Genomic DNA, 24,877 nt, shown 5'->3' on the forward strand with positions numbered 1-24,877 from the left:
GACATTGTCTGTTCCGGCGCAGAGCAAAGACGCGCAGAGTAGGCGAACTTTGAGTTCATTGTGGCAACAAGAAGTCCGGAAATGCGCGAGGAAAACCTGGGACCGGAGAAATTTACGGATGCTCAATTTGAGGAGCTTCGCACTTGTCGGGTTGCTTATCCTGAGTGTTTGGCTAGCCCTCTGGCCGCGAGCTTCAGCGCTGATGAAAGCGTGCAACAGAGACCGTATCCCTCTCACCAGGCACCAGCACATGAATCAGTCCAAAAACCAGTCCAGTCTGCCGAGGAAGAGGTGTCGCTTGTTAGAGGGTGTGAATATTTTCGGGGATATTTTGAACTCGAAGACCAACGTGTCTCTTGTGTAACTTCGCGACACGTGGATCGGCGGCTTGCGCGTGGGTGAGTCGAGCTTGCGGCTGACACCTTCGTCCGGCAACAACCCAGAAACTGGGAAAGGCAATTGTCGGTTGACGAGTTTGTAAATACGACTTCTTCTGTGCGATCTTCCTTCCAAAGCGATTTCTGACCACGCGGTTGACCCCCTACTTTTCTTGAATGGCTAGAGACGCCAGCTTCATCGGTATTTGACCGCGTCAGTCTTCTAGTTGACGTCCCAACGCGTGCCAGGATGTCTGACAGAACAGGAACAGACGAGGCGAAGCCAAAGGGGTCTGCTGGAAAACCTGTCGGCGGGCCAAGCAAGGTCCACGCCCAAGTTCAGCAGCTCTTCGCTCGAATGCAGCAAGTGAGGATCCAAGTGGCTTCGCCACTGCACGAGACTCTACTGGGTTGTCCGCATCAGAGCTGAAGGTGTTGGATTTCAATCTCCTAGTGGTATTAATGTTTGTTTGGAAGGTGTAGTTATTTGTACAAAGCGTACAAGAACTAATTATGTCCTTTTGTGCGTCTAAGAAATCCGGTTGCATACACCAGTGTAATGCTTCGTGGATTCTTTGTGCATGTCTGGCTGCGAGCAGGAAATTGAAGACGAGAAACCAGCGAATGTCATTTTCTTCATCGTTGACTTCCTCTGCAAGCATTACCCTGAGCATCTATCGGGTTTCGCGGCAATCTGGAATGCAGGCAAGACGGGTTCTCTCAGCTTCAGTGTGCTTCCAGGGCGAATCTCGTGCGGGTAGAATTAACAGTGGTGTTTCCAACGGATCCAGACAGTCTCTCAACACATGCAGACACGTACGCTGTGGACTCTCAACACCGGAATGTCTTGTGTGTATCGTCGTCTCCTGTTCACCTTCCTGTGCGTGCAGACCCCGACCTAGAGAAGGAGAGGCAGGGCGTCGTCGAATTTTTCCGAGCGCAGAAACTTCCCACGGAAATTGCAGCCCACTTCACGAACGCGGGTTTTGACACAGTAGGTAGCAGTCGTTCGTTCGAGCATTTTGCGTACCTGGTTGTGATTTGCGTCTTTCTATCGTGTTGCCTTGTACCTCTGACCTCTGCTTACTACTGTTCTCAGCTGGAGACTCTGTGCACGCTGACATCCGAGTCTTTGGATGATATTGAGAAGTTCAACCAGGTTCGCTGGCTCCCGGGACACAAAGTCAGATTGCAAGTAAGAAGAGCTCTCGGTGTGATATATTTGATGGTGATTGACATAGGATGCGACAACACCGATGAAAATATTGGTGTGTTTTCATCCCATTCGTCTCTGTATTATACATGTTGTCCTCTTCAGCAAACATTCGCAGACATCGCTGGACGTGTTCGAACATTCACTGAGGATAAGGAGAACCTCGTCCGGGCCATGAGAGCATCAATGTACTGTCAGCACTCCCAGCTGATGAACAAACCAAATTTTGTTCCATCTCACCCTGTAACAGTAATTCAGGGCTCATCACCCTCTGCGAGTCCCCCCTGCTATTTCGCGCCGCAAAGCTCTTCCCCTCTCACTCTCCCCGCATCCACGACACACCGATCAAATCTTTACAGTCCCGTCTACCAGTAGAAGCTCCAAGAGCCGTTGGGTTTCCGGCGGCAAAATTTATCATGTTTTCTAGGCATTTTGTTTTATTTTGGTCAGTATGGTTTCTATGGGATGTAAGGATGCGGTGTAGTTGCAGGTTTTAATGCCCTTGGTAAGAACTACGCTGACTTACTGCCGTCATTGCTCATAACTGAAGAAACCACATCAATCGTCTTTCTCAATCGAAACCGCGTCCACCATTCAGAGAAGCAGCGTTCTTGAACGGCTCCACTTGGTCTTTTCCAGATTCGCTTTCAAGTGCGTTCAGTTTTGGCGTTCACTTTGTCATTGTCTTCTCCTTTATCTACTCATGGCAAAGTCGCGTGTGTTGTGTGCTGCATCGCTTTCTTTGGGGGATGGCGTTTGTCGGTTCTGTGCTGGGTCTCTGAACTACTTATTCGATCTTGGCAAGCAAGCCGCTTCTTACCGTAATTGAGCGGCCCGTTGTGCAATCGTTTCTTATGCCATGACTCGGCAGACTCGAGTTCTCTGGGTTGTATGAAACGAACTGCCTGATTCTGCGCCGAATTTTCTATGAACATCAGTTGTCTCCGAAGAGTGTTGTCACGGAGGCAACACGGATAAGTAGAAATGACTAGTCATCTAATCAGGTGGTCGACTCTTCCAGCCAAGCGACATATGATGCTTGAATGGGGCCGCTAGTCCCGCTGTTTATCTCCGAGAACTACACATCGTTTAGACTGGTGCCGTAGGTCAAAAATGTATGGTGATTATCGAGCCACGTATATAATATATCCCATGGCGTGTTGACAAGAGAACTGACATTCTGATTTCGTCAGAAGCCGTGAGTCCGAAGCCTGAAAAGTACGTTTAGCGAGCCAAATAAGCCGGCAGGGATCCCGTAGTGGTCCAAGATACGTACAGGGGTGTTGCTTTGAATTCACCTCATTTTATGTGCAAAACTATATCCAAGTTCACTTCTGCACACGACCGAACTGTGGTGCGTGTCGCACAATGTACATACACCTTGCGGTCGCGGTCCTTTTTGGTTGTGTGTTGTAATGTTACGGTTTTGGCAAAATTATGTGCCGACGCAATCAGAATCCCGGTTCGGTTTAGTGAACCGACCCTGTTAAAGTAGTTTTTACGATGAAACTCGTCGGAATTGGCATTGTTACGGTAGGCGGGTTAGGTGTGGCCCGGGCTGACCTGCCTATCCACGGGCTGATGGTAAGTTGACTTCGTACGGTACCACATTTTTGCGGCATTATGTATGTCGCTAATAGAATGATGTCTTGGGAACGTGGAAGTTCACGATCGGAGCTGATGGAAGCGACCATCCAACGTCGTGTGGCAGCGGCGCGCCCAACTTTAACCTTGAGAACCTAAGGCCAGGTCTGTTCCGTGAAAGTGTAGTCCTGGAGCAGATAGAAAACAGTTTATTGCGTTACGCCAGCGTTGAGCAATTACGCCTCGTGGCTCGCGTCACAGAGTCCCGTGGAGACGGAAGTGGAGTTGAGTCTGACGGACAAACTTATTCGAAAGAATAGCGACATGGCGCCGAGGAACAACTGGAAGTATTTAGCTGTTACTCTTCCCTCCAAACCCGACGTACCCGTTGGTACGTGGACGATGGTCTACGATGAAGGCTTTGAGGTGCGCACCCTACCATAATATGCTCAGTACATATAAGCAGTAGAGCGGTGGCAGGTTCGGCTGCCGAACCGCCGCTTTTTCGGTTTCTTGAAGTACTCTCGAAAGAACGGTAAAGAGTGTCCTAGAAGGCTGAATGGTAAGAGCGGTGTCCGATCTCGCAAATTACGCTTCAAGTTACGAGCTTCCGTAGGAGACAATGAGGATTCTTTCGGGGAAACAAGGTGTTACGTAACGGACCCTAGCAAGATACATATGGGATGGACAGTTGAGGTAAGAGTTACGCTTAACAGCCGTTCTCTGGCAAATCTGAAAAGTCTTTTTTTTTCCGCTTGTTTCAGGAGTCGAAAGATCAGCATCAACTGAAACACACTTGGGGGTGTTTCTATGGAGAGAAAACAAGGAAGGAAGAAAGGGAAGAGAGCATTCCAGCTGTTGTTCTTGAAAACACAGCCTATCAGCTGCCCACCATGCCTTCGTTGTCGTCACTCACCGACGGCATATCACCGTAAGTTCCAAAGTTTCTTGAAAACGGTAGAACGGTAGCCATGGTGGCATTCAGACCGAAGACCTGGACACCTACGGTCCACCGCCAGTTTGCCAATGCCTCGCCTCGGGATCTTTCCCTGTACAAGGGACAGCTGGGTTTTCGGAAGTATCACCCGCTTGTAGAATATGCTCTGCCAACTTTTCTACAGAAAGATCGAACTGGAAGTACGTCTTTTTTCTGGCATGGAACGTCTCAGCCGTAACGAATTCACTTGTGTATCAAATGATAATCTTCCCTTGAAGGTAAACAGCAACGTACCATATGCAACGCAGCCGAGACCGTTTTAGAACGGCGCAGCAAACCACCCAAACAATGGTCAGCTAGCAGTTTCTCTCCGCCAGTGCACTGAGCCCTGGAAATTTCTGTCTAGGACATGGGGAGACCCATTTCTTTCCAAGTCATGGAAGCCGGAAACAGATCCCGTGGTCAATCAGGGTATGGCGAGTGGCTATTTCTCGTTTGGTTACTTTGACAGACGGCCCTCACGACACAGGGGCTTGCGGGAGCTGCTACGCTGTCTCGTCTGCGTATATCTTGCAGAAGCGATTCGAAATTATGTTCAGCAAGCTGTTTCCGGGAGAAAATACGACTGTTTTCGAATCGCCTCTGTCTGCCCAGTCCATTTTGAGCTGCTCTGTAAGCCACCCAGAAAAACAGCGCGAGTGCAGGTTGAGAGAGCAAAAATATTTGCAGCCTTACAATCAAGGGTGCGACGGTGGATATCCGTTCCTGGTGGGAAAGCATGCCAAGGAATTTGGCTTTGGTACGGAACAATGCCAGGTTAGTGCTTGCAAGATGTTCCATTACATTCAACACAAGATTAATTCGGTTGCAGAGATATTCTGCCAGCCACGATCCCCAAGTTGCTTCTTGTCAGATGAAGTGGGAAAGCTATACGTATACTAAGATGCAAAAATTTGCTACGTTGCGCCTTCCAGTATCGGCTCAGTGAACAGAACACCAGAACACTCTGCCCCAGGATGCGGACCAGATGATCGCTGGTGCGTTCCACAGATAGATAAGCTAGTTGTCAGTACCCTGAGCACTGTCATCTTAGGTACGCGAAGGATTACAACTACGTTGGCGGTTTCTACGAAGGGTGCAACGAGGAAAAGATGATGAATGAGATGTATCATCATGGGTAGGGAACCCGGTAGTCGTGGCATCGTGTTTCGTTGAACATTGCAGTACTTTTGAGTACAGGCCAGTCGTGGTTGCGATTGATGCGCCAGACACACTCTTCATGTATCAAAGCGGATTGTTTGACTCTCAGCCGTCTGAACACGGCAAAATCTGCGATATCCCCAAGAAAGGCTTCAACGGTAACTGCTGAAAGACAATTACCTCTCTCCCCATTCTGTATGTGGCCGTTTCAGGTTGGGAGTACACAAACCATGCAGTTGCGGTGGTGGGTTGGGGAGAAGATGAGTAAGAACGCTGTCTGTCAATCTCACAACATAGTTAAAGCTTCCTGGCCGCTTCCCTTAGACCTGACAATGCTACAGGAAAACCAAAGAAGTTCTGGGTTGTGAGAAAGTAAGCTTGAAAACAAAGTTGATTAGCACGTTCGCAGTTCAGAAAACTATCGTTGCAGCACTTGGGGCAGCAACTGGGGAACTCATGGCTACGTGAAGATACCCAGAGGCGAGAATATGGCTGCCATCGAATCCCAGGCGGTTTACTTCGACCCAGATCTCACAAGGGGGAGAGCAGCCCAGCTCATCAAGCAGTACAGAAAACAACGTGAAGCATAATACACCCTAGACCGCTTTGCTGACACCAATATTTTCGATCATCTCAGAATTTGTCGGCAACGGCGGGCAGTTGCAAGTGGATGAATCACGTCCAAGTGCACGAAAAGCAACGATTCCGGCCATGAATCAACCAACACTGCGTTTAACTCTTCCCAGGAGTATGCTGGCTGTAACATTTCTTCTCCGCTCTGCTTACGGGATAAAGACGTCGCATGATGGCATGTGCATAAGATCTAGCTGACTCCTCTCCGCTGGGAGCTTCCAACGACATATCATGATGTTTCCTCAAGCTGACAGCTGCTTCACTTCTCGATAGCAACAAGGTCCTGCGGTTCGGATGCCGGTAGCGTTCTACCTCGTAAAGTCTGTCATTTCCGTGATTCATGCAGGTGAAAAGCAAGCATTACCTAATTAACAATGCTAGACAGAGCAAAGACGTTCTTCAAAATGTGGTCGCCATGACCTTGTCAAAAACACGAAATAGCAACACACACTGAAACGAACGCAGCGTATGATCCGTAGCCGCACTCAAGAATCATACGCATTTGTATGTTAATCTTTCTGTTGGACTGGCAGGCTGAGGCTGATGACATCCCATCACTTCGCCTTTACAGCGCCTTTATCATAAGCCCCCGAAGGATTGACATTCTTCAATACGAGCGAGACAAGCATTTGTCAACGTAGCTTGGATGTTGACAAAAGTTTGTGAATAAAATCATGGCCGATATTGTTCCATCACCTCCGAGAAACCCCAAGGTTGGCCAGCGCTGTATGGGAGATTTGAAAGGACTCCCTGCGTCCCAGCAGCGCCAGCATCCGGCATGGAATACATGCAGCGGTTTGATCCTCAACGATTTACCATGTATACAACGATTTTTACACCTAACGTGTCTATGTTCACACTAAGGGATTTTCAGCATCGTAGGTTTCGTCCTCTCTTGGCCGTTTCTGCGTACGAGGAGTGCATGTCGATGCGTTTTGTCTGCAATCATATCAATCCACAGCGCAGAAAAAGAGACGGGGTGCCATAGCTGATGACACCCATTTCCGCCGCATCGGAAGACAACACGAAACCACCGAGGAAGTAAAACGTACACCAACTGCTTGTTTCTGCGAAGCGATCAGTCTCCCAGACAGACCCAAGAAACGCTTGAATAATCCTCATAGCTCACCTGTGTTCGTCACCTTATCTCCAACTATGTATTTGGCATTCACATTTGCTTCTTCACCTGTACCGTCGCAGCAGCTGCAAGACGACTACTGACACATTCGCACGACCCAGCACCGAGCTCTTACCGTTTGTTCGAACTTGCACGACTCTTCGGGCCCCAGTACGGTGTCGGATTGGGAAGCCACTTGGGGACGTTGGGAGACTGGCTAGTCACAGAGGCCATCGGTGTCAGGTCAACTTCCTTTGTGCTGAACAGCGTATACGCACCAGGGGAGCTAACGAAAGATGACAGTTTAAGCTCAAACCATTCAAGCTCAAACATTCTGACCACATGCGCGCACTAAGCTATTGGATCACCATCGTTAAACTGAGATATGTAGTGTTTAAACCTCTTCATATGGTCAGCCTGCCTACACCGCGACAATAAGCTAAGTCCTCCGTACGACCGAAGTTGACCAAAAGGAAAAGCTGAAGTGAGAGCAGTGGCAGCTACGGGAAATGAACAGACATCTGGTTTTAAAAATGCTACAGGTGATTTGGTTTGTCAAGATTAGCCGACGGACCGTTGCCCAGTACACCTGGTTCGGCAGTGTGTTCAAAGACGCAGACGTGAGAAACATCGAAGAAACGCCTCGGATAAACTGGCCTCACCAGATCTCCTTCTGAAGAAGAGGGAATTTCTCCGGGTGCTTCGGCGGGTGCTTTTGGGCGTGTGTTCGGAGGATGTCAAAGACCACGACCGATGGAGCATCCGTCTTTATTGCTTGAGGCTCTCTGTGAAAGTGAGACACCTTGTACCCCAGGCGAACAAGAGCAGCCCTATGCAAGTATGTGGAGACACACATCCGAGAACATCAATTGAGAGTCAAGTACGGAACGGTGTATCTGGAGTTCAAGCGCCACCATGTTCCTAATGTTTGATGCTAGCATAAAAACTTTGTCGAACAACAGTCGTGTCTGCTAGGCCACCACGTCCCAGTAATACGGATGACTTCCTAATCGAGTGGTGCATACGCGAATAGGCAATTTCCCATGTAGGGACGAAGTCTGAAAGCTTCACAGCTGCAAGCTGCCGCAACAAAAAAACCAATGCACTATTCACTCACTTGAATTGAACTGGTCTGATCATTTCCAGCTTAGCCCGATTGCACATCGTGGGCAGGTGGTAATACAACGGGACCTGGTGCAGTTCCTGAGAGAGCAAAGAGCATCCGACTACACCAAATGTACCCTGCGGCCTACACACTCTCATGATGCATGCCTTCCTCTTCAGCTGTTCCCTCGCACACGTGAAAAGTGAGCTAAGGCCGACGGTTGTTCGAAAAAGGACTCACACAATGAAAGCCGTGAATTCCTCGACATGAGCTTCTGGTAGCAGGCCTTGTAGGGTCACTGTCATCCATCCCGCTAGTGATGCCCTATCGACACCCACTTGCTTGAAGCACATGACGCCTGCCGCTTACTTCTTTTATGGCTGTGAGGAGTCCTTTGATTCGCGCCACCATTGTGAGACCCGGAAGTCTTTCCTTGGCAGTCTCGCATAGGTCTAGACAAGCTTGAACAAAAGCCTGTACCGCAGTTGAGATATCCACAAAAAGTTCCCTTACAAGTCTTCATTTACGAATTCGTGCAGCATCGCGCGCCATCATGCCACGGACGGCCAGCGCACTTGGGTCATACACAGGTCGCCGTATGGGAAAGAAACGAAATTATGAACACAGCTGAAATCGCAAGCCCACTAAGCCGCAAGCATGACACCGCATTTACTTTCCAAGTACCCCTCCATCCCCTTACAAAAATGTGGATACAACTAAAAACAGGCTTCGCTCTAAATGCTTGCTGTCGAGCAAGCTGCTTCATTCCATCGGTCAGGCTCGCCAGAGTGTGCTATCGTCATGGATAAAAGAAGACCAATTACAAGAAATGTGTTGCCGTCAACTATGTGCATGAGTCCTTGCCTGGCTAACACACCCCTTTCATTGAAAGGCTGTACAGCACCTGGATGGGTGCTAAATGGTGGTTAGCGTTCGAGAAAAGACTAGGCATATGCAAAGCCTCGCTCAATCCGTTACTGGGTAAACAAGCAATCCTGCTCTACTACAAGTTTGGGGTCCTGACTCGCGGCGTGCATAAATGGAGAGTGACGAAACCTGAGATCCTCAGCCACACGCAGAATTGTCAGAGTATGTTTAACAGCACCTTTTTGACGGTGTCCAGTGCCATCGAGGTGTCCGGGCTGCCCTTCGCACTTACACTCTGGTAAAGAGGTCCTGCGTAAAACGGCCCGCCAATGACCATCCGGCCATGGCATTCGTCGCATCGCCCCTTCACCTCCTCGGGCAAGAGCGCTGCTTTCCGTTTCCTCGAACCTCGTGTCGACGCACAGCCGCGGCTTTCTCCACCCCTCTTGGTTTGATTTGATTCAGAAGACTCGGCACTGTCTTTCTGGCCTCCGTGCACTTCGGACCCCAGAGGCAGAACTCGAAAGCAGTCGCAATTTACGCACTGGTGAACCTGTAAACATCACAACTGTGCAGCCACCAGCTACCAGTGCGGAGTACGTTCTCACCAGAGTGCCGCTACGGAACTCTGCATCTTGCCACCAAACAACAAGATCGCTCGTCAGCGGACGCGATTTTTGATGGAACTTTAATCCAACACGTAATTCAGAACCGACGCCGTGCAGTCTGATTTTCGGTATCTGCGGAACACCTAGCCGCTTAACTGCGAGTCCCCTTTTTGCTCTGTCAACACGCCACTTTCCGCCGATACGTCTCAAAATTGTTGCTCAGGTCCAGTCAGCAACAGAGCGACCTACTATGGCCGAGTGACTGTGGACGTCCTTGCATCCTTCCGCTGAGTCGAAGACCTGGACGAAGATGCGGACATAAAAGTCCACGCTGCATGAGAGAAGTGGGACTACAATCTTCTTGTATTTCGCGGCGCATGAGCAGGCGGCATACAAAACGAGCCTGAAGCATAAGAAAGGAAATATAGGTGGCTGCGGTATGTTTTTCCAGGCGTCACACTCAACCTTCCCTATCCGTTGGTCTCTTGCGGAGAATCCCTTTCAGCAGTTCACTTTGGGAAAAGCCGGCAGTTTCTCTCGTAAGTCGAAACCCAATTAGGATCCCTCACACAGTGACTGGTGCGGCAAAGAGACGCCTAATCCGATCCGGTGGAAGCTCCGTAACGCTGCGTCTTGAAAGAGGCAGGAAATGACCAGCTGTCAATCTGGGGTTGCCAAATTGTCTTGCGAGCCTAGCAAATGTTCTACATGAGCGCGCAGACGTCAGGAACGGATAACGAAAGGAGCGTACGGGACTCCTCCAAGATACCAAGAAGCCCAATGGGGAGCCCAATGGTCACACAAAAGCAAGTGCCACTGAGTGCCGAGAGGCAACGTTTGGAACAGCCGTATCTCCATCGCTTATTCGGCAGCCACTGAGGTTCTGCAGTAACACAGCGTCGTGATTACGTCTTCCCCTGTCAATCCAACTGATAACTGTAGTTCATATATATCGCCTAGAACATACCCTATCTGTAATAACCTGAATGTCGTAAAACATTGGAATCCGACGCCTATTTGTTTTCTTGACTATGATCTGCTAGCACCAGCAGTCCATCTCGTACTATATACTCTCCAGAGAAAGGTGTCCTGAGTGCGGCAAGGAAAAGGAAAGGGAGGATTGAGGCCCGTGTTCGGCCTACCTAAGAGCCATTTCGTGCATGTATCTCGCCTTCAACGCTGCTCCACCGTATTTGTAGAAGGTAACCTCGGGTGAATTTCCACAGAGAACTGGCATATCCGTTGAGGTCAGACAGAGCAGACCACCGGGGCGCACAGCCTGAATGGCGGCATCCAAGAAGGGGGCGACGCTCCCGTACGGGTCGACGTCGACGACATCAAAGAAGAGAGGCAAATCTGAAGGATGTGTACCTCCATTCACCAAGGTGGCGTGTTGTCCCTTCACGTGTTTTGTTCCCACTCCCGCCTTTTCCGACGCAGAATGAGAACTCTGTGCGTCCTGCTTCGCGCCTTCGCAGGGCTCGCCGTCAGGACCGCTCACGCCTTGCTGCGAAACAGCGGTTGAGTCTTCGCGAGAGCCGCAGCTCGCATGTGCTGCAGAAGTATTGTCATTGGCCTGGTTTCGGGGCCTCTGTCGAGGGGTGAGAAAAAGCGATAGAGGGGGGAGAGAGAATGAGAAGAGCGGAGGGTTCATATCGAAGGTTGAGGGGATGGAGCTGCCCGCGGGAAGAGAGTGGATCTTCTTAAGGGTGCCGGGATGCAGGTTTCCAGGCCTTGCCAACACGTACATCAGGTGAGCCCCCTCGCTGCACGTTACTGGTTCAGCAGGGAACAAGACACACACAGGAAACGTCAACGTGCCTCAAGCTTTCCCAGGGAGCAAAGTAAAGAACCCGACGGTACAGCAACAGTGTCTGTTCGACTGTCTTGGAAACCACCACAGTTTCGGATTTAGCACCCGAAAAACCGCCGATAAATAACAATTTCTCTCAACGCGATGCTCGCACAGATGCTCCAAGCCCCGCCGCACCAGACGACCCACACGCAGCGACTACATTTTTCCCCGTCCCTACACCCCGGCGTTGTCTGTGGGTCCAAGAATGTCGGAGAGCCTGTCAAGCGCCTTACACGAATTCCCCCACTCTCGGTTTAACGTGCGAAAATGTCACTCTGGCAACCCTGCGTGGCAAGAAAACTAATGTCTCACAACCAAATTATGGGTGACACATACAAAAGAGACAGAGACAAACCCAAGAGCCGCACCATTCGCCTCGCAGTCTGCAATCTTCTACACTTCCGAATCACCGAAGTGGCATACCCTGACACGACGCTTCGCCCCAGGCTGACGACACTGATACAAACATTGCACAGATTCGAAGCAACTAAAGATATTTCGCGTCAAAACCTTTAGTAGACCTCGTGGAGTACAAGTGGATAAAACTCCTACAAAGAATATCTGGACGCTAACTAAGAAAAGATCTTACGATGGAGTTTTTCGCGGACGACCTTGTTAAGTTCAGCATTGCGTTCCATTGCTTGAAGAGCAGCGGGATCCAGATCGTTTGCCACCACATGCCTCACTTCATCATCAAGCTCCGTCAGGTACCTCAAAGACCGCAGTCCTACGTCAGGACACACAGCGCATGGACAGCTGAGACACTCGGTCGGCTAAAATGATGGGTACGAAAAAGGAGTACGTATACATATATGTATATATATAAGGCTGCACTTTCACGAAAAGAATTCCTCGGCAGACGTTCGGACGACGGTGTGGAAGAGCAGCACGACCGCACGAGAACCGGACAATACCCTTCCTTGACAGCCCTACAAGCCTCACTGCAGATAAATGACGCAGAACTGCCATGCAGAGCTTTACGGCGCTGTTTATGAAGAAAAGGATGCACGAGACTGGAGGGCGCCAACAAAGCAAACTAGATTATTCGACAATAAGCTCCCTAAAGGTCCCATGGTGCATATCAGAAGGACCCGATGCGAAGTAGTGACTACGATAATATGTGTACGACGAATCCGGTCCAAACATGGCGTGTTTTCCTGAGGAACAGATGGGCATTGGGAAATACACAGGATGCTACTGGATGCCGTGTCCACCCGTCCGATGAACACGTTGTGGCTTCGCGGAAGGTAAGCATTTGACAAATAGAAACCTACCAGTAGCCGCGAGTGGCTCCAGAACGTTTAATCCTTCGAACCGAAGAGGGGCAGGAGCCTCCTTGCCTTCCTCCTTCGTACGAGCTGCCGTCTTCTCTCCTGCAGGCAATAATCCCCACAATTTCCGCCCAGAGTTACCAACATTCTGACAAGACAGTGCCTTGGGCCTAGAAACCGTCTAGGTCATGCTCAAAAGAACTCAAGGCTGGCCACGTGAAAATGGCTGTATTGTTTCTCGCGTCTCCCCAAACATCTGGAGAAGCACGAGTGCCTGTCGCCTCCTCCTCGGTGTTGTTTACGAATAACTCCGTCTGGAGAAAAAGTGTGCTTTCATAACCTTTTCGAAACATAAGAAATGGTAGTGACGAAATCATGTGGATTTGACCGTGCCGGGCTAACAACGTGAGTATCTGAGTGCTTGGGCGTGCGCACATCCCGGCCTTGTGCGTACCTCTGCGTTTGATTTCCTGGCGCTGCTGATGAGCAAAGGCCTTGATGACCATGATAGACAGGTCGCGGTTGAACACCTGGACAGGATTATAGAATACTTCATTGTTGCCGCTACTCATTATGCGGACCAATCCCTCTCGAATGAACCCCGAGGTGGCCTGGTCTCCATGTCCGCTGCCATAGTCACCCTGTGGGGATGCCATCGTTTTTGCGGCATCTGACGCCGCGGCAGGACAAGCCATTAAGACGCTGGAAAGAAGTAGCCCCCTAAATTCCGTGGTTCCAAACGTCTAAATTGTAAAAACACGGTCTGCTAAATCATACACAATCCAGAGCTCAGTCTCATGCAACAGAGGCGATGCATCAGCTTGCGAGCAGCACTTGGAGATGCCGTCCAGCGTCGACGGCAAACGCGGGACATCTAGAGCGGAAACACGCAGTTACGAAGATAGACGAAATTTGCGCTTTATCCTGGCCTTAATGGAGAGAAGGAAGGGACAATGCATAGTGTCGTTTGAGTCCCGTTTTGTCGGCAGTCCTCCGCGCGTGGTCAGAACAGCGATGCATGCGAGAGCCTCAAAACATGTTCGGCCGGCTGAGTCGGCTGTACAAGTTTTGGAAGAAAACGTCCCTCCGTGAGGACCACCTGGACAAAACCAAATTTTAAACCAACCCTACAACGCATCAGAAATGTCACGAGTCACGTCTGATATCTCAGAGTGTCCTGTTAGCACAACGTCCGCATGCGGAGCACTCGATTGTTCACACGCTCTTGGGCGTCTGTGAGCGTCAAGTACACAAGCAGTTCCAGGAGCTGCGTATACAGATGTCGTATGTCTCTGAGGACGTTACACGGCCAAAATGTGTGACATGCTTTCTTAAGCGAAAAATACCTCAAGTCGTAGGGGAAATCGCTGGTCTTCGCCCTGTGGTCCCTCTATTGACGTAAGCCGTAAGCGCCACTGGCCAGTTGGAAAATGGCTGTTGGTCGATCGTACTCGTAGTGTTGCGTGCACATCCGAAGCCCTATCGCTAAAATTGCGCGGCCTACAGCCCGGGATCTCCTGAGGCGGGTCACTCAACTGTCGCCGGCGCGGCTATGACTGTAGAGCAGCTGCCATCATCATTGAAAGGGGTCGTGCAGAGCACGAAGTGGCCAAAAAATAGCTCAGCTTAGCCGGTGAAATTTACGCTGGTGGCGCTCACCTGCTGTCCTTTTGTGCTGGCCGTGCAAGTGTCGTTCCCACACGACGGTGACACGCCTATCAAATAACCAGAGTGACAGCGGCAACCTCGTTCTAGGATCATACTGGCAAAGGAAACGCTTTTCTCTTGACATCCATTGCTTTTCGACAGTGGCTCCTTCGTAATTCCAGAAATTTCTTTGTCCTGTAAGTGTACGGTCTAACTGCAAACAATAGCAGCCATTCGTCTACACTGGACGCCGCAAGCGTACCTTTTTGGCCGATAAGTCTCAGTTATCTACGCCTGTGTGACGAGACTTTGCCTTCTGACTTTGTGCTTCACTAAAAACAGACACTGCAATCGTGTCAAGCAAGCACCACACGAACTCTGTAGCAGCTCGGTCGGCGAAACATCAATAGTTCCCTCGAATGCGGACAGGACCATCTAATCACAAGCCACACTTAGTGTGTAGTTTCAACATACAAGTTCTCGTTCTCTTAACTCTTAAAGGACTTCTTCTGAGAGTACCGTGTATTCGGGTTATGTCACACGTCATGCCAGCAGGGAGTCCGGCAGCCTTCTGTCAAACCGGCGTCATGGTGAGGCTTCCTTGTCATGAACAAGAATAACCTTTAGTTCCTGTTGCCCTGGTTTCCCATTTTCGTCTTCAGCTACCAGCAACATTTGCGTGGGCGAGATGGCAGTGTCACGCGGGACATGTAAATGGTTCGACTCCAAAAAGGTAAGCACTGTGTATGTAACCTTTAGGGCAGATACTCTAGCATGCGGGGGTAATCATATGTCGTGTGCTCGCACGATTTTTGATACAGGAAGGTCTTCTACTGTTACGTTCAAAAAATACGACTCATTCGGCTCTCGTTTGTGCAGGGATATGGTTTTATTACGGCTGAGGATGGAACAGACTTGTTCGTTCATCAGTCGGAGATAAGAGCAGAGGGATTTCGTAACCTCGCTGAAGGCGAACAGGTAGAATTCGTCATCCAAACCGGAAATGATGGCCGTAAGAAGGCAGTGAATGTCACCGGTCCAAATGGCTCCTACGTTCAAGTACGTCTCCTGAGATCTTCTGCACAGAGATGGTTTCTGCCAGTACGACGGTACTGACCATACTAGCATCTGAGTAGTATTTTTTTCTCGCTGTTAATACGAGTGATAGCTGGTACTGCTGGGTTCCGCCTTATTAGTCAGTGGCGAAGGCGGGAGTTTTGCTGGTACCTTTGGCTCTGTATGACACATCCTTTTCAGTGTTCAATGCGTCTGTTCATAACTGCGATGGATGTGTGACAGGGTGAGAATCGACGACAAGAAGGACGCTTCGGTGGGAACGGAGAGGGTTACGGCGGTGAGTACGACCGTCGCGGAGGGGGAGCAAGCAGTGGCTATGGTGGCCGTGGCTACGGAGGAGGCTACGAACAAGACCGACACAGTGGAGGCGACTACGGTGGCGGCTCCTACTGAGTGTCTGAACGTTGAAGACGTGAAGCCGCCGTGGTGGGAGGGTGTCTGGCCCGCAACGGGGTCGAGCCACCGTCCTGAACGGAACTCCCTTGTGCAGTTGTCCTCCTGTTGCTGTTCATCGCGTCATTCCTTAGTCATTCAACACACGAGAGAGCACCATGTCGACTGGAAACTGCATTCCGTTAGTCATAAATATGCTGAGTCACATGTCTGGAGCTTTGAGTTTCATTTCACGAATCTGTGTCCCCGCATCTTCCCAAACGAGCTCCTCCCTGTATCATGATCGCTGTAGACATACAGTGTGCATTACTCAACGTGATCTATGATTGTCTTGAGATGATTCTTTCGTCCAAGAGGGTTGGTTCAGCCTGCTGCAAGTGACCGAGAACCACGCACAGCGCCACGAGGAAGCCGTTTTCTGTAGAACCGATTTGAGTTGTGTTTCGTTCATTCTATGCACATGAAACTTTGTTCTTGAGCTAGAAAGTGTGAGGCACATTTTTATTGTGTGCCCTGGCTGAAGAAGGACTAGGCAAACCACATGGACTGATTGGAAACGTGCACGTTGAACGCAGTCTCTACCTCTTGGTGGTCGCGAGCTTTTATGGAGGGGCATAACAGTTGTAGAAGAGGCATCCGCAGGCAAACGACTGGTGAAAACGCTCGCGATTTCCTGATTTGGTAAAGAGTTACCGGGGGTACACTTGTCAGAGAGCACGTTTCGTCGTCCCACCAATGTTTTTGCACCATTTCACTCCCCAAAATGGCTAAAAATGCACATTGGACTGGTTAACGATGCGAACAGTGACTTGGCAGAGTCTGTCTGAGTCTCCACAATTCGAATTACAGGCCCACACAACCTCACAAGTGCTCTCCAACAGCTCTTCGCCACGTTGTCCGAACGCGCGTGAGGCTTGAAGTTGATGCTCAGTTAGGTCATGTTCGCTGGAAGACGACCCGACTCCGCTGTCTACACACAGAGCAAACTACAAGCCACTTTTCAAAGGCGATGCCGCCGTGTTTTGGTCTGCCGCTTGCGTTTTTATTTCGATGGCTGCCGAAGATTCCTGTGTGTACCAATTCCCCCGTGGACTGTAACAGTCCTGGTCCTCGTAAGGACTTTTCTCATACATCTGGGGCCTGAATCAGATCTATGGGTGCTTCAGACCACCGCTGTTGCTCTTTTGAGGTTTCGCATGTCTTCATGGTTTTCTGTTTGACAGATGCACAATTAGAGGCACTCTGAGGTCACGCTTCCCCTCGTGTGCTGTCTACTTTTGACATTCTGCACTGCCACACGATTACGGGGCGCAAGCCACGCCCCGGTAGTCCGTTAGTTGCTCGGCGTCTGTCCCAGGGACATTGCACCACGGCAGTGCGTCGAATGAAAGATTCACTCCTGCGTCGTCCCTCTAAATCGAGGCCTCAGGAAAAGTAGCTTTCGACAGTGAGTGGGTTCACAACAGAGGCTGAACGTTTTTCAAAGTCAAATTAACCTCCTGAAGCCAGTCGCCAGCTTCGTGTAGGCTACAACGGCCTGCCCCCGTTTGTCGGAGAACCATACAGGACGTGGTGGTAGGGTTGTTGGGGGACGGTGCCGCACGTGGCCCGGAAGCCAGCCGTGGACACCCCATCTCTCACGGGGGCCCACCAGCCTGGGTGTCGGGGCAGGCAGGGAACATTCCCGCCTCTTGCTCCCTGGCGATGCTGGCAAGGCGGCCAGCCAGCGGTTGGTGGGTGCTGGCTCGTCTAGATGTTGTTTCTAGGGGGGGGGCTCGTATTGAAGGGGACACCTAGTCGTCAAGAAGAGAACCTTCCTATGTATGTACACATATTGTTTTACGGTGTGTCCAAACCTATGGAATGCAAGTGTCAAGACGGAGCAGTTTCACCGTCAGTCAGACCATCCGTACGTGTTATTTGCTGTGTGAGGACGGAGTTCTCGTGGAAGGACGTCTCGAAGGGGAACGAGCGGGGGAGAAGCCAGAATTGGGCAATCTCTTTGCTGAGTGTCAGTCCAGCGCTTTTCTCCCAGGGGAAACAAATGTGCAGTTTCAACTTTAAGTAATTCGCCTCGTATCGTATGCACATGTGGTTGCTGGGCGACCAGATGGCCCCTTCTTTCGAGTTTCCAGACTTTGGATACACGATCGCTTTGTGCAAGCCCCGTTCCACAGCCACTGTCTCTCGCGCTAGTACGGTCTTGCCCTTCAGTCCCCTGTGGCTGTGCGCAGGATTTTCCGGAGCTTTGCTCCGGGGCAGTCCGTCTGTGTTACGAAAAAGGCGGCGTCCATCTTCGACCTACACGTGACAGGAATTGTCAGACGTGTACATGCAATTGTCGTAGTGGTTTTATCGAGTTATTCTAGTCCTCTGATCGCGAGAAGCCACGATTTCCGTGCCACTCCAATGGCAAGTTCTGGTGTGCTCTTAGGTACAATCCCGGGCGGAAAGCCGTCGACCGCATTTTATATCTTCACGGTATACTGAATTTGACGTCTAGCACCTTCACTTGTCCCTGATTTTCATGCGCTCGGGTGCTAGGTGTTGACGTTAGGCGTCGTAGTGAGACCATTCTGGGGCAGGTGTTCCACCACCATCAGCGATCACGTTGGAGGCGTCCACCAGGGTATTTTGCCACAAGGGAGAAGCTGCCGTGTGACTACCGCTTTTACAGAGATGATCCATAAACGCATGGGAAAAGTTGTGTTTTCGCAAGACGAAAGAGAAAAATTGGGACCTGCCGAAGAAATGGAGGAATCGGTAAGTCCATTCTAGGTGCCTGTCCACGACAGCTCCCATGCAGCAGGAAGCCATGAGCGTGATAGTCGTGTCCGATTAACAGTGACCCGTCATAATGAAAACGAGGTCTGTGTTAGATGTGGGGCCTACAAGACTCTACGCAGGCGATTGTCTTTACAGCTGGAAGGCTTCACCATGCGGGTGCGTGCTCGATGTGTGTAAAACTATATAGGCGACAATCCGTAACCACGATGATGGGCTGCCAAAGAGTGGCTTGGATCTAATGATCTCATCCGACGAAAAGCGTAAAGCGACCGGCAGCAATCCACGTGCTCCAGAAGCAACGGAAAATCTGTCTGGAGGACTACAGGAAGCCACCTGCCCAGCATCTAGCAGCCGCCGAAATAGTGCTTCAGGGATTAGGTCGTTTACTTCGACACTTCTCGCACTAAGCCTTGCTGCTCCTCAAAACGGTCAATGCCTGAAAGATCAGGGACTAGATTGTATCCCAGGTGTCAAGCTTTCAAAGGCGGAGTGTCCCGATAGATTATCCTCTAGTCCGAACCCAAGGAGTGTCCCGAATGTATTGGCGGAGAACTGCGGCTATCCAAGAAAAATTACAAGCGACACGTCAACGTAAGTGTGCTCATCGTGGCATTAATAGAGTGGAGACACAACTCGAATGTGTTCAAGAAGGCGTTCGACGACTCCGACTCTTCTTTACGATAATGGGTGTCCAATAGCCAATTCAAAGACGACAGGCAAAGGAGTGTATTGTGCTTCAAAAGTGTGTGTGTACCTGTGCGTATACTCTTAGCAACGTATATAATATGTTTTGCATCGTTTTGGGGTTGACAGAAATTCTATTCGAGGCGGAATCGCCTTCACACACACAATTCCGCTCTTCTGGGCCTCCATCAATCAATTTTTTTGGTACAGTACCCATGGTATCACCCAGCAGTGTGTGTTCGTGATTTCTCCCTGCAGGTCTTCCGGGTTCACAGGCAACGGGGAAGTCAGCTGCTTGGGAAGCAACGCGGTGTCACGGCTTCAAACTGGGGATGGCGCATGGTGTCCATTGAATTCCCTGCTAGAAACCGCTGCATGGGCAGCCTCTTCCGAATCAGGGGACAAGAAGTGCTCGGAAAGACTCGCTGACAAGCTGACTACAAGTTCAACTACAACTCCTCGCGGTGCTCCTGATTACTGCACATCGAATTCCGAGTCAAAACCCGGCCACGCTACGCCAGACACAACCACCGGTTGCTCGACCGATAATCTGCCTTCCTCTCCAGATCGACAGGATTCTCTGGGCCGCATGTCCAAGGATGATCCGCCACAGCGCCTGACAGGGGAGCACACCTTAAGGCGTGGCAGTCCGTCGACTGATGGACTGGCACCGTTTGTGTCTGGTAAGGACGGGCGCAGGCTTTTCTTGGACGACGATGTCTCACAACTTCTTGACACCAACGGCGGCCACGGTTTCCAAGCCCTGTGGTCACTCCTGACTGAAGCGAAAGACATGCTGAGAGGGATCGCAGCAGTGCAACAGAGTGTCGTAGAGGCGCAGCAGCAGCTGACGCTTCTGCATAAAAGTTCCCTTCTGGGGACAGGCTTACCCTGGAGAGTGCCGCCGTTCCGTCGAACCCCTAGCACCACCTCAGCTGTAGATGACCGAGGGAATCGCGACGTTCGCTCTCAACTGGAGGCATTAGGGAACCCTGATCAGATGGTGGACTGGGACGAGCCCGAAGCATTCGCAACAGGAGCGCTTGCTTCGGCTGTCTCAGGTGACGTGAATGCGCCCTCGACGCAAGACCTGAGTCGTATCCTCCGGGAAGGATCGACTAACGCCAAGTCCCCCAGTTCCTCACAAACTGGAAGTGATGGAGATAGCCTCCAGCACATGGTCCGCTCACGACGCGTCCGCCCCGCTGTGCGGCCTCCGAGCCCGCTCGGTTTGGAAGCCGTACTGTCAGGTGGAGAAATTGGCCAGCGGCATCTGGGACTCGACCACCCCGCCACTGCAGTGCTGCGTAGTTCGACCTACGCAGGTGCTGACTCGTTTTCTACGGGAAATGTAAACGGCGTTGGCACTGTAGGATCTGCAGAAGGCTGCGCTGCCTCTTATGGGCAGCAGCTCTTGGCGCCAATCTTTCCTCGTGGTCATGCCTTAGACAAGCATGAGTGTGTGGAAGCGGAGTCTCAGCTGCCGGGTGCCCTCAAAAAGAGAGCTCGACCGCGAGGTCCGAATTGGTCCGTCCCCGAAGGCGCGGACAAGGCTCGCAGTGCGCTTCGGCTTACACTGCCGTCCGGACCACTGTATCAGGGCTCTGCGTCTCCAGATGAACCGTGTTCTCGCAAATCCTTGGCTGTCGAGCTGGGTGGTGGGCACATGGGTGAGTTTCAGAATCGGACAAAAAGAAAGGCAAGTCTGATCACGGAACATGGATTGCCCGATTCACCTTCTCAGGGCGATGATGGAGAAGACGGACACGGAATCAAACAGCCCAGTCCCCAGTCAGCAACAGATGTCGCAAAAAACAATGAAACGTTGCAATGCGTGGCGCGGATGACAACACAAAAGAAGATACGCCCCGCGTGGCCCCGAGAGGACGCCCCCATGCCTGGGGTGCGTTTTGCCAAAGATCGAAACAGCTGGGTAGCATTCTGGTGCGAAAATGGGAAGCAGAATTACAAGTCCTTCAGCAACAAGAAGTTCGGCTGCGAACGGGCTCGGCTCATGGCCATCGCAGCCCGCCATGCCTTCGACCAGAGAGTTGCGCGTCAGCAACTTCAGCAGTACCAACAGCAGTTGAATGAGCAGCACCAGCTAAAGCAACTGCACTCAAAAAAACAGTCACGGTCTCTCCTTGTATCCAGGCCGGCAACCGAAAACACGCCGGGAGACAGTCGCGCAGTTGCCGGGGTCTGTGACTTACCTGTGGAGTCGGTTTTCTCATGTTCCCTATCCGCGGCAGGATTGTCCGATGGCAGCGCAAGACAAGAAGCGAATGTTGTCGCGCCTAAAAGAGTAAAAGACTCCAAGGCCGACCGGCCTGCAGCGGTGAATCGAAACTCGTTCGACGATGATTCGGCGGAAATGTTGGGCAAGGCGGCGCTAGGGCTGAGTTTTGCAGAGTTGCAGAAGCTTGCGGAGTCTCTGGAGATTCCACAACACCTTTACAGTCCGCACCACAACTTACTGCAGACAACGACCGAGTTGCCTTCAGCAGCGGCTTCTGGTCTCACGGTTCCAATCGATTCCCTCAAAGATGATTTCAGTGAGTCAAGAAGCGCCCAGAAAAAGCAAGCGTGCTTGCAGTTGGAAAAAATTCCTGATGTCAACAATTCGAAGAATCGTCATCTTGGCAATTCCGCTGATCCACAAATGGGTCAAGAAGATGTGATGCAAGGTTCAGAGCAAGCAGACCGACACACCGGGAGAAACATGCGACGAGGAAGCAGCGATGCGGTTGAAGGTGAAAATGTCTCTGAAGGGATTCGAGACTCTGCTGTACTCGTATAAGTCGTAACCTATGGCAGATAATATTCAGGAGCCTCAAGGACTAGGCATGGATACAGCGTGTTCAGTGGACGCCTTTGATCATCGCTTTTGTTGTGAGTGTCGTTCAGTGGTGACACGGAATAATCACTAATTTTGTGTCTCCAAAGTACGCGGTGTTCCTCGTATCAGGACAGGAATTCCTTGGAGAGCCAAAGTTTGTGAGTGAGTCCTTGTCTGTTATATTTTCATGCAACAGATACGCAGTGTCTATGTGTATCGCGAAATGTATGCATGCATCAGGTGCAATGCCCTGAGCATGCATAATAAAGTGGTTTCCCCGCTACGTGGTGTATCACTTATTGCAAAATTTACTGTTGTGATTCAGCTGCATTGCACCAATCATGACTGTCATTACTGGGTCCTTTGTACATGTATATACAACTATGCCAACAAAGGAATTATGCGAGAGGAAGGCAGCTGTGTTGTGGCGTAGAGACTTGTAGGGCCCGTGTGGGATGCTACTGGAGAATAACGTCTTCCATTTTTGTATCTTTGTCAGCAAATCGCCTTTGTTTTGCTTTTGTCGCGTGTTTCTTGGTGTTCGTGGACGGCGTGGATCGACTGGATATATCGAGAAGGTGACATCTCTGTTAAGTATGTATCGAATTCTTTACTTGGCTTGTTTTGGGGGGTTACTTGTGTGGGGGTCAGTTACGAATGACGGCGGGCTCTTGTATCATTACATGCTACATTTCTTTGAATTAATACCTTTCCCACATTGGTCACTCTTGTTTTAGTGATTCAAATGGTTGTTGTCACCCTCTATTAGGGAATGTGGGTCAGCGTGCTATTTACGTTACGCTTTTTACCGTGGACGACTATCTTTTTCCTCCAAGTGCAAACTTTTTAAAGCAAGCCGTTGTATTAGTCGTCAAATGGAGTCGAGGAACCGTTGTCAAATTTTGCATGGGGCGTCGTGATTCTGTAAACAGATATCCACCACCACGATCCGTGCTGTCTTTCAGATTGAGCTGTCTTCAATACGTACTATCGCACAGTTTCGTCCGGTTGTTGGTGCGCGTCCTCAATCGCTTATGAATCGGTGACAAATGGTCCTTCTGTCGCACCGTTGGGTGCAAAAAACCACTTTCAAGACACATCCGTTTCACGCTCTGTTTTTGCGGGTTACTGTACATTCGTGGCCTGCTGACTGAACTAGCTGGAGTAATGCGGCCAGCGATGTTTCAGGATTGCCTCAATCTTGCTTGCAACAAAAGGCATTCGGACGGCGAAGCGTTGATCTTGCCTCTCTTTGCACCAGAAAAACCTCGATATTCAACAAACGGAATAGACGTTGGCAGTGTGTTTGGATTACTTCAGTGAGTCACATCGGCGTCAACTGACTGCGGCTAGCCACTACTGGGCTTTCTGTCCTTTGCTTGTTTCTGAGCACTGTACATCGTCGATCCAGGCAATCTCGAGAGATCAGCCGTGTGTGTTCCTCGCACTTATACTGCCAGCCGGTCACCAAATTTCCTCTGCCATCAAAAGGCAACAGATAGTGTATATATTATGAATCTTATGAATGCCGCCACAGGTTAGTCCGACGATCTCAATCGCGGGGTCCCCCACATTGGGACGAAAAGGCAGAGATGGCATCCTCGGTTACAAATGCACCCAGCACACCTACCTTCTTATTCCATCCATGTGACCCGCTTCCGTCGAGTAGTTCACTTACAATCGTGACCAAAGGTACGACGCAAATAGACCACGAACAGTCTGAAAAGCAATGCTGTAAACAAAGCAAAACACTGTGATGTCCCTTTGGCAGGGCAAGAGGCAGGTGTCGGCTATCCTAATCTGTGCTGACGCTACTGCTGCCTACGAGCGGCTCTTGTTTGTTGCCAAAATCTAATCAATTTGGATAGGCATGATTTGTGCCGTTTCCATTGGCCTTTTCGATACGATATACCTCCAATTACAAACTAACACTGCAGAGCAGAAAGCTATGTCTCACAGATGATTGTAGCGTTTTTCTGTTCGAGGCTTCCACTAGTGCCTTGCAGAAACCTTTAGACTGCTAGAACAGATTCTCCAAGGGGAGCCTTTTCGTCCACTCAACATTTCCATTTACTTCGATGTGCCGAATGCAAACTCAGCTAATCTGCACCACGAAATAAACGCCCAAACAGTAATCATGCAGACACCGTTGGTCGACGTGACTCAAACGAATGATGAGCAGCCGTCTCAAAATTGAATTGACAAGACAGTACGTCCTTGAGAAATAAAGCAAGTCCTGACGAGTTTATTCCTGATGGCTGCTTGCCAATGCAAAAGACCCATGGCTACGGCCACTCAGGTAGCGAAGACTATCGAAACAAAATGCATAATCCGTTTTTCAGACTCATTCCAAAATGGATGCTTCCGGAATCATGCGAATATGCTTTGTTTCATGACGCAGTGTTATCAGTTTCTTATGGTAAGAACCGTCTTACACATAATCGCGCGAAAACTCAGAAACAGTGCAGCCAGGCAAACGACAACATGAGTGGCGTCATTAAAAGCAGGAGAGCAAATCTGGCTGAGCTGCTGTACACATACCTTTGACAAATGCAGATAATGATGACCTACGAAGAGGCAGACTTCAAATGGTGGAGGCAAAAGGGAGAATGGCACCAACCAGACACCAGCAAAACAAAACTGTACGTCTTTTCTAGAACAGAAAATTTGACTTCTATCGTAG

At 50.4% G+C, this 24,877-nt stretch overlaps 5 protein-coding genes across 5 annotated transcripts; 4 read left to right on the top strand and 1 right to left on the bottom strand.

Annotated features, from left to right (window-relative positions):
- Nucleotides 1–21: 21 nt before the first annotated feature.
- On the top strand, nt 22–2,537 carry TGME49_267500 (hypothetical protein). The gene is made up of 5 exons (XM_002368777.1): nt 22–744; nt 977–1,082; nt 1,268–1,371; nt 1,477–1,572; nt 1,696–2,537. The coding sequence occupies exons 1-5, from the start codon at nt 628–630 to the stop codon at nt 1,963–1,965; spliced, it is 693 nt and encodes a 230-aa protein (XP_002368818.1). The 5' UTR covers nt 22–627; the 3' UTR covers nt 1,966–2,537.
- Nucleotides 2,538–3,062: 525 nt separating this feature from the next.
- On the top strand, nt 3,063–6,600 carry TGME49_267490 (preprocathepsin c precursor, putative). The gene is made up of 19 exons (XM_018781469.1): nt 3,063–3,174; nt 3,231–3,339; nt 3,401–3,600; nt 3,655–3,736; nt 3,791–3,870; nt 3,939–4,105; nt 4,160–4,311; nt 4,390–4,462; nt 4,518–4,582; nt 4,641–4,783; nt 4,841–4,927; nt 4,983–5,029; nt 5,086–5,148; nt 5,205–5,288; nt 5,351–5,469; nt 5,524–5,575; nt 5,636–5,683; nt 5,742–6,264; nt 6,330–6,600. Exons 1-18 carry the CDS (start codon nt 3,094–3,096, stop codon nt 5,899–5,901), a joined length of 1,812 nt encoding a protein of 603 aa, XP_018636232.1. The 5' UTR covers nt 3,063–3,093; the 3' UTR covers nt 5,902–6,264; nt 6,330–6,600.
- Nucleotides 3,774–14,594, bottom strand: TGME49_267480 (tRNA (guanine(26)-N(2))-dimethyltransferase, putative). The gene is made up of 11 exons (XM_002368775.2): nt 13,222–14,594; nt 12,771–12,869; nt 12,086–12,223; nt 10,784–11,417; nt 9,891–10,044; nt 9,326–9,586; nt 8,536–8,640; nt 8,179–8,264; nt 7,724–7,891; nt 7,198–7,320; nt 3,774–6,883 (listed from the first exon to the last, which is right to left on the bottom strand). The coding sequence occupies exons 1-11, from the start codon at nt 13,460–13,462 to the stop codon at nt 6,799–6,801; spliced, it is 2,094 nt and encodes a 697-aa protein (XP_002368816.1). The 5' UTR covers nt 13,463–14,594; the 3' UTR covers nt 3,774–6,798.
- Nucleotides 14,049–16,723, top strand: TGME49_267470 (cold-shock DNA-binding domain-containing protein). The gene is made up of 4 exons (XM_018781468.1): nt 14,049–15,004; nt 15,077–15,124; nt 15,294–15,473; nt 15,714–16,723. The coding sequence occupies exons 1-4, from the start codon at nt 14,834–14,836 to the stop codon at nt 15,882–15,884; spliced, it is 570 nt and encodes a 189-aa protein (XP_018636233.1). The 5' UTR covers nt 14,049–14,833; the 3' UTR covers nt 15,885–16,723.
- Nucleotides 16,724–18,159: 1,436 nt separating this feature from the next.
- On the top strand, nt 18,160–23,372 carry AP2IX1 (AP2 domain transcription factor AP2IX-1). The gene is made up of 3 exons (XM_018781467.1): nt 18,160–18,647; nt 18,859–19,262; nt 19,614–23,372. The coding sequence occupies exons 1-3, from the start codon at nt 18,564–18,566 to the stop codon at nt 22,153–22,155; spliced, it is 3,030 nt and encodes a 1,009-aa protein (XP_018636234.1). The 5' UTR covers nt 18,160–18,563; the 3' UTR covers nt 22,156–23,372.
- Nucleotides 23,373–24,877: the final 1,505 nt, after the last annotated feature.

Source organism: Toxoplasma gondii, chromosome IX, assembly GCF_000006565.2.
Source record: "Toxoplasma gondii ME49 chromosome IX, whole genome shotgun sequence".
Classification (NCBI taxonomy): domain Eukaryota; phylum Apicomplexa; class Conoidasida; order Eucoccidiorida; family Sarcocystidae; genus Toxoplasma; species Toxoplasma gondii.

Coding starts and splice junctions, on each gene's coding strand:
- TGME49_267470 (XM_018781468.1), top strand. CDS start 14,834: ATGCGGACAGGACCATCTAATCACAAGCCACACTTAGTGTGTAGTTTC. Junction 15,005..15,076: donor TCTGTCAAACCGGCGTCATG/GTGAGGCTTCCT, acceptor TTTCGTCTTCAG/CTACCAGCAACATTTGCGTG. Junction 15,474..15,713: donor CAAATGGCTCCTACGTTCAA/GTACGTCTCCTG, acceptor GATGTGTGACAG/GGTGAGAATCGACGACAAGA.
- TGME49_267490 (XM_018781469.1), top strand. CDS start 3,094: ATGAAACTCGTCGGAATTGGCATTGTTACGGTAGGCGGGTTAGGTGTG. Junction 3,737..3,790: donor GTGTCCTAGAAGGCTGAATG/GTAAGAGCGGTG, acceptor GAGCTTCCGTAG/GAGACAATGAGGATTCTTTC. Junction 5,576..5,635: donor GTGGGTTGGGGAGAAGATGA/GTAAGAACGCTG, acceptor CGCTTCCCTTAG/ACCTGACAATGCTACAGGAA.
- AP2IX1 (XM_018781467.1), top strand. CDS start 18,564: ATGATCCATAAACGCATGGGAAAAGTTGTGTTTTCGCAAGACGAAAGA. Junction 18,648..18,858: donor CCGAAGAAATGGAGGAATCG/GTAAGTCCATTC, acceptor AAAACTATATAG/GCGACAATCCGTAACCACGA. Junction 19,263..19,613: donor ATTACAAGCGACACGTCAAC/GTAAGTGTGCTC, acceptor TTCTCCCTGCAG/GTCTTCCGGGTTCACAGGCA.
- TGME49_267480 (XM_002368775.2), bottom strand. CDS start 13,462: ATGGCTTGTCCTGCCGCGGCGTCAGATGCCGCAAAAACGATGGCATCC. Junction 10,045..10,783: donor ATGCACGAAATGGCTCTTAG/GTAGGCCGAACA, acceptor CTTATGCTTCAG/GCTCGTTTTGTATGCCGCCT. Junction 6,884..7,197: donor CGTGCAAGTTCGAACAAACG/GTAAGAGCTCGG, acceptor ATATGATTGCAG/ACAAAACGCATCGACATGCA.
- TGME49_267500 (XM_002368777.1), top strand. CDS start 628: ATGTCTGACAGAACAGGAACAGACGAGGCGAAGCCAAAGGGGTCTGCT. Junction 745..976: donor TCTTCGCTCGAATGCAGCAA/GTGAGGATCCAA, acceptor GGCTGCGAGCAG/GAAATTGAAGACGAGAAACC. Junction 1,573..1,695: donor GACACAAAGTCAGATTGCAA/GTAAGAAGAGCT, acceptor TGTCCTCTTCAG/CAAACATTCGCAGACATCGC.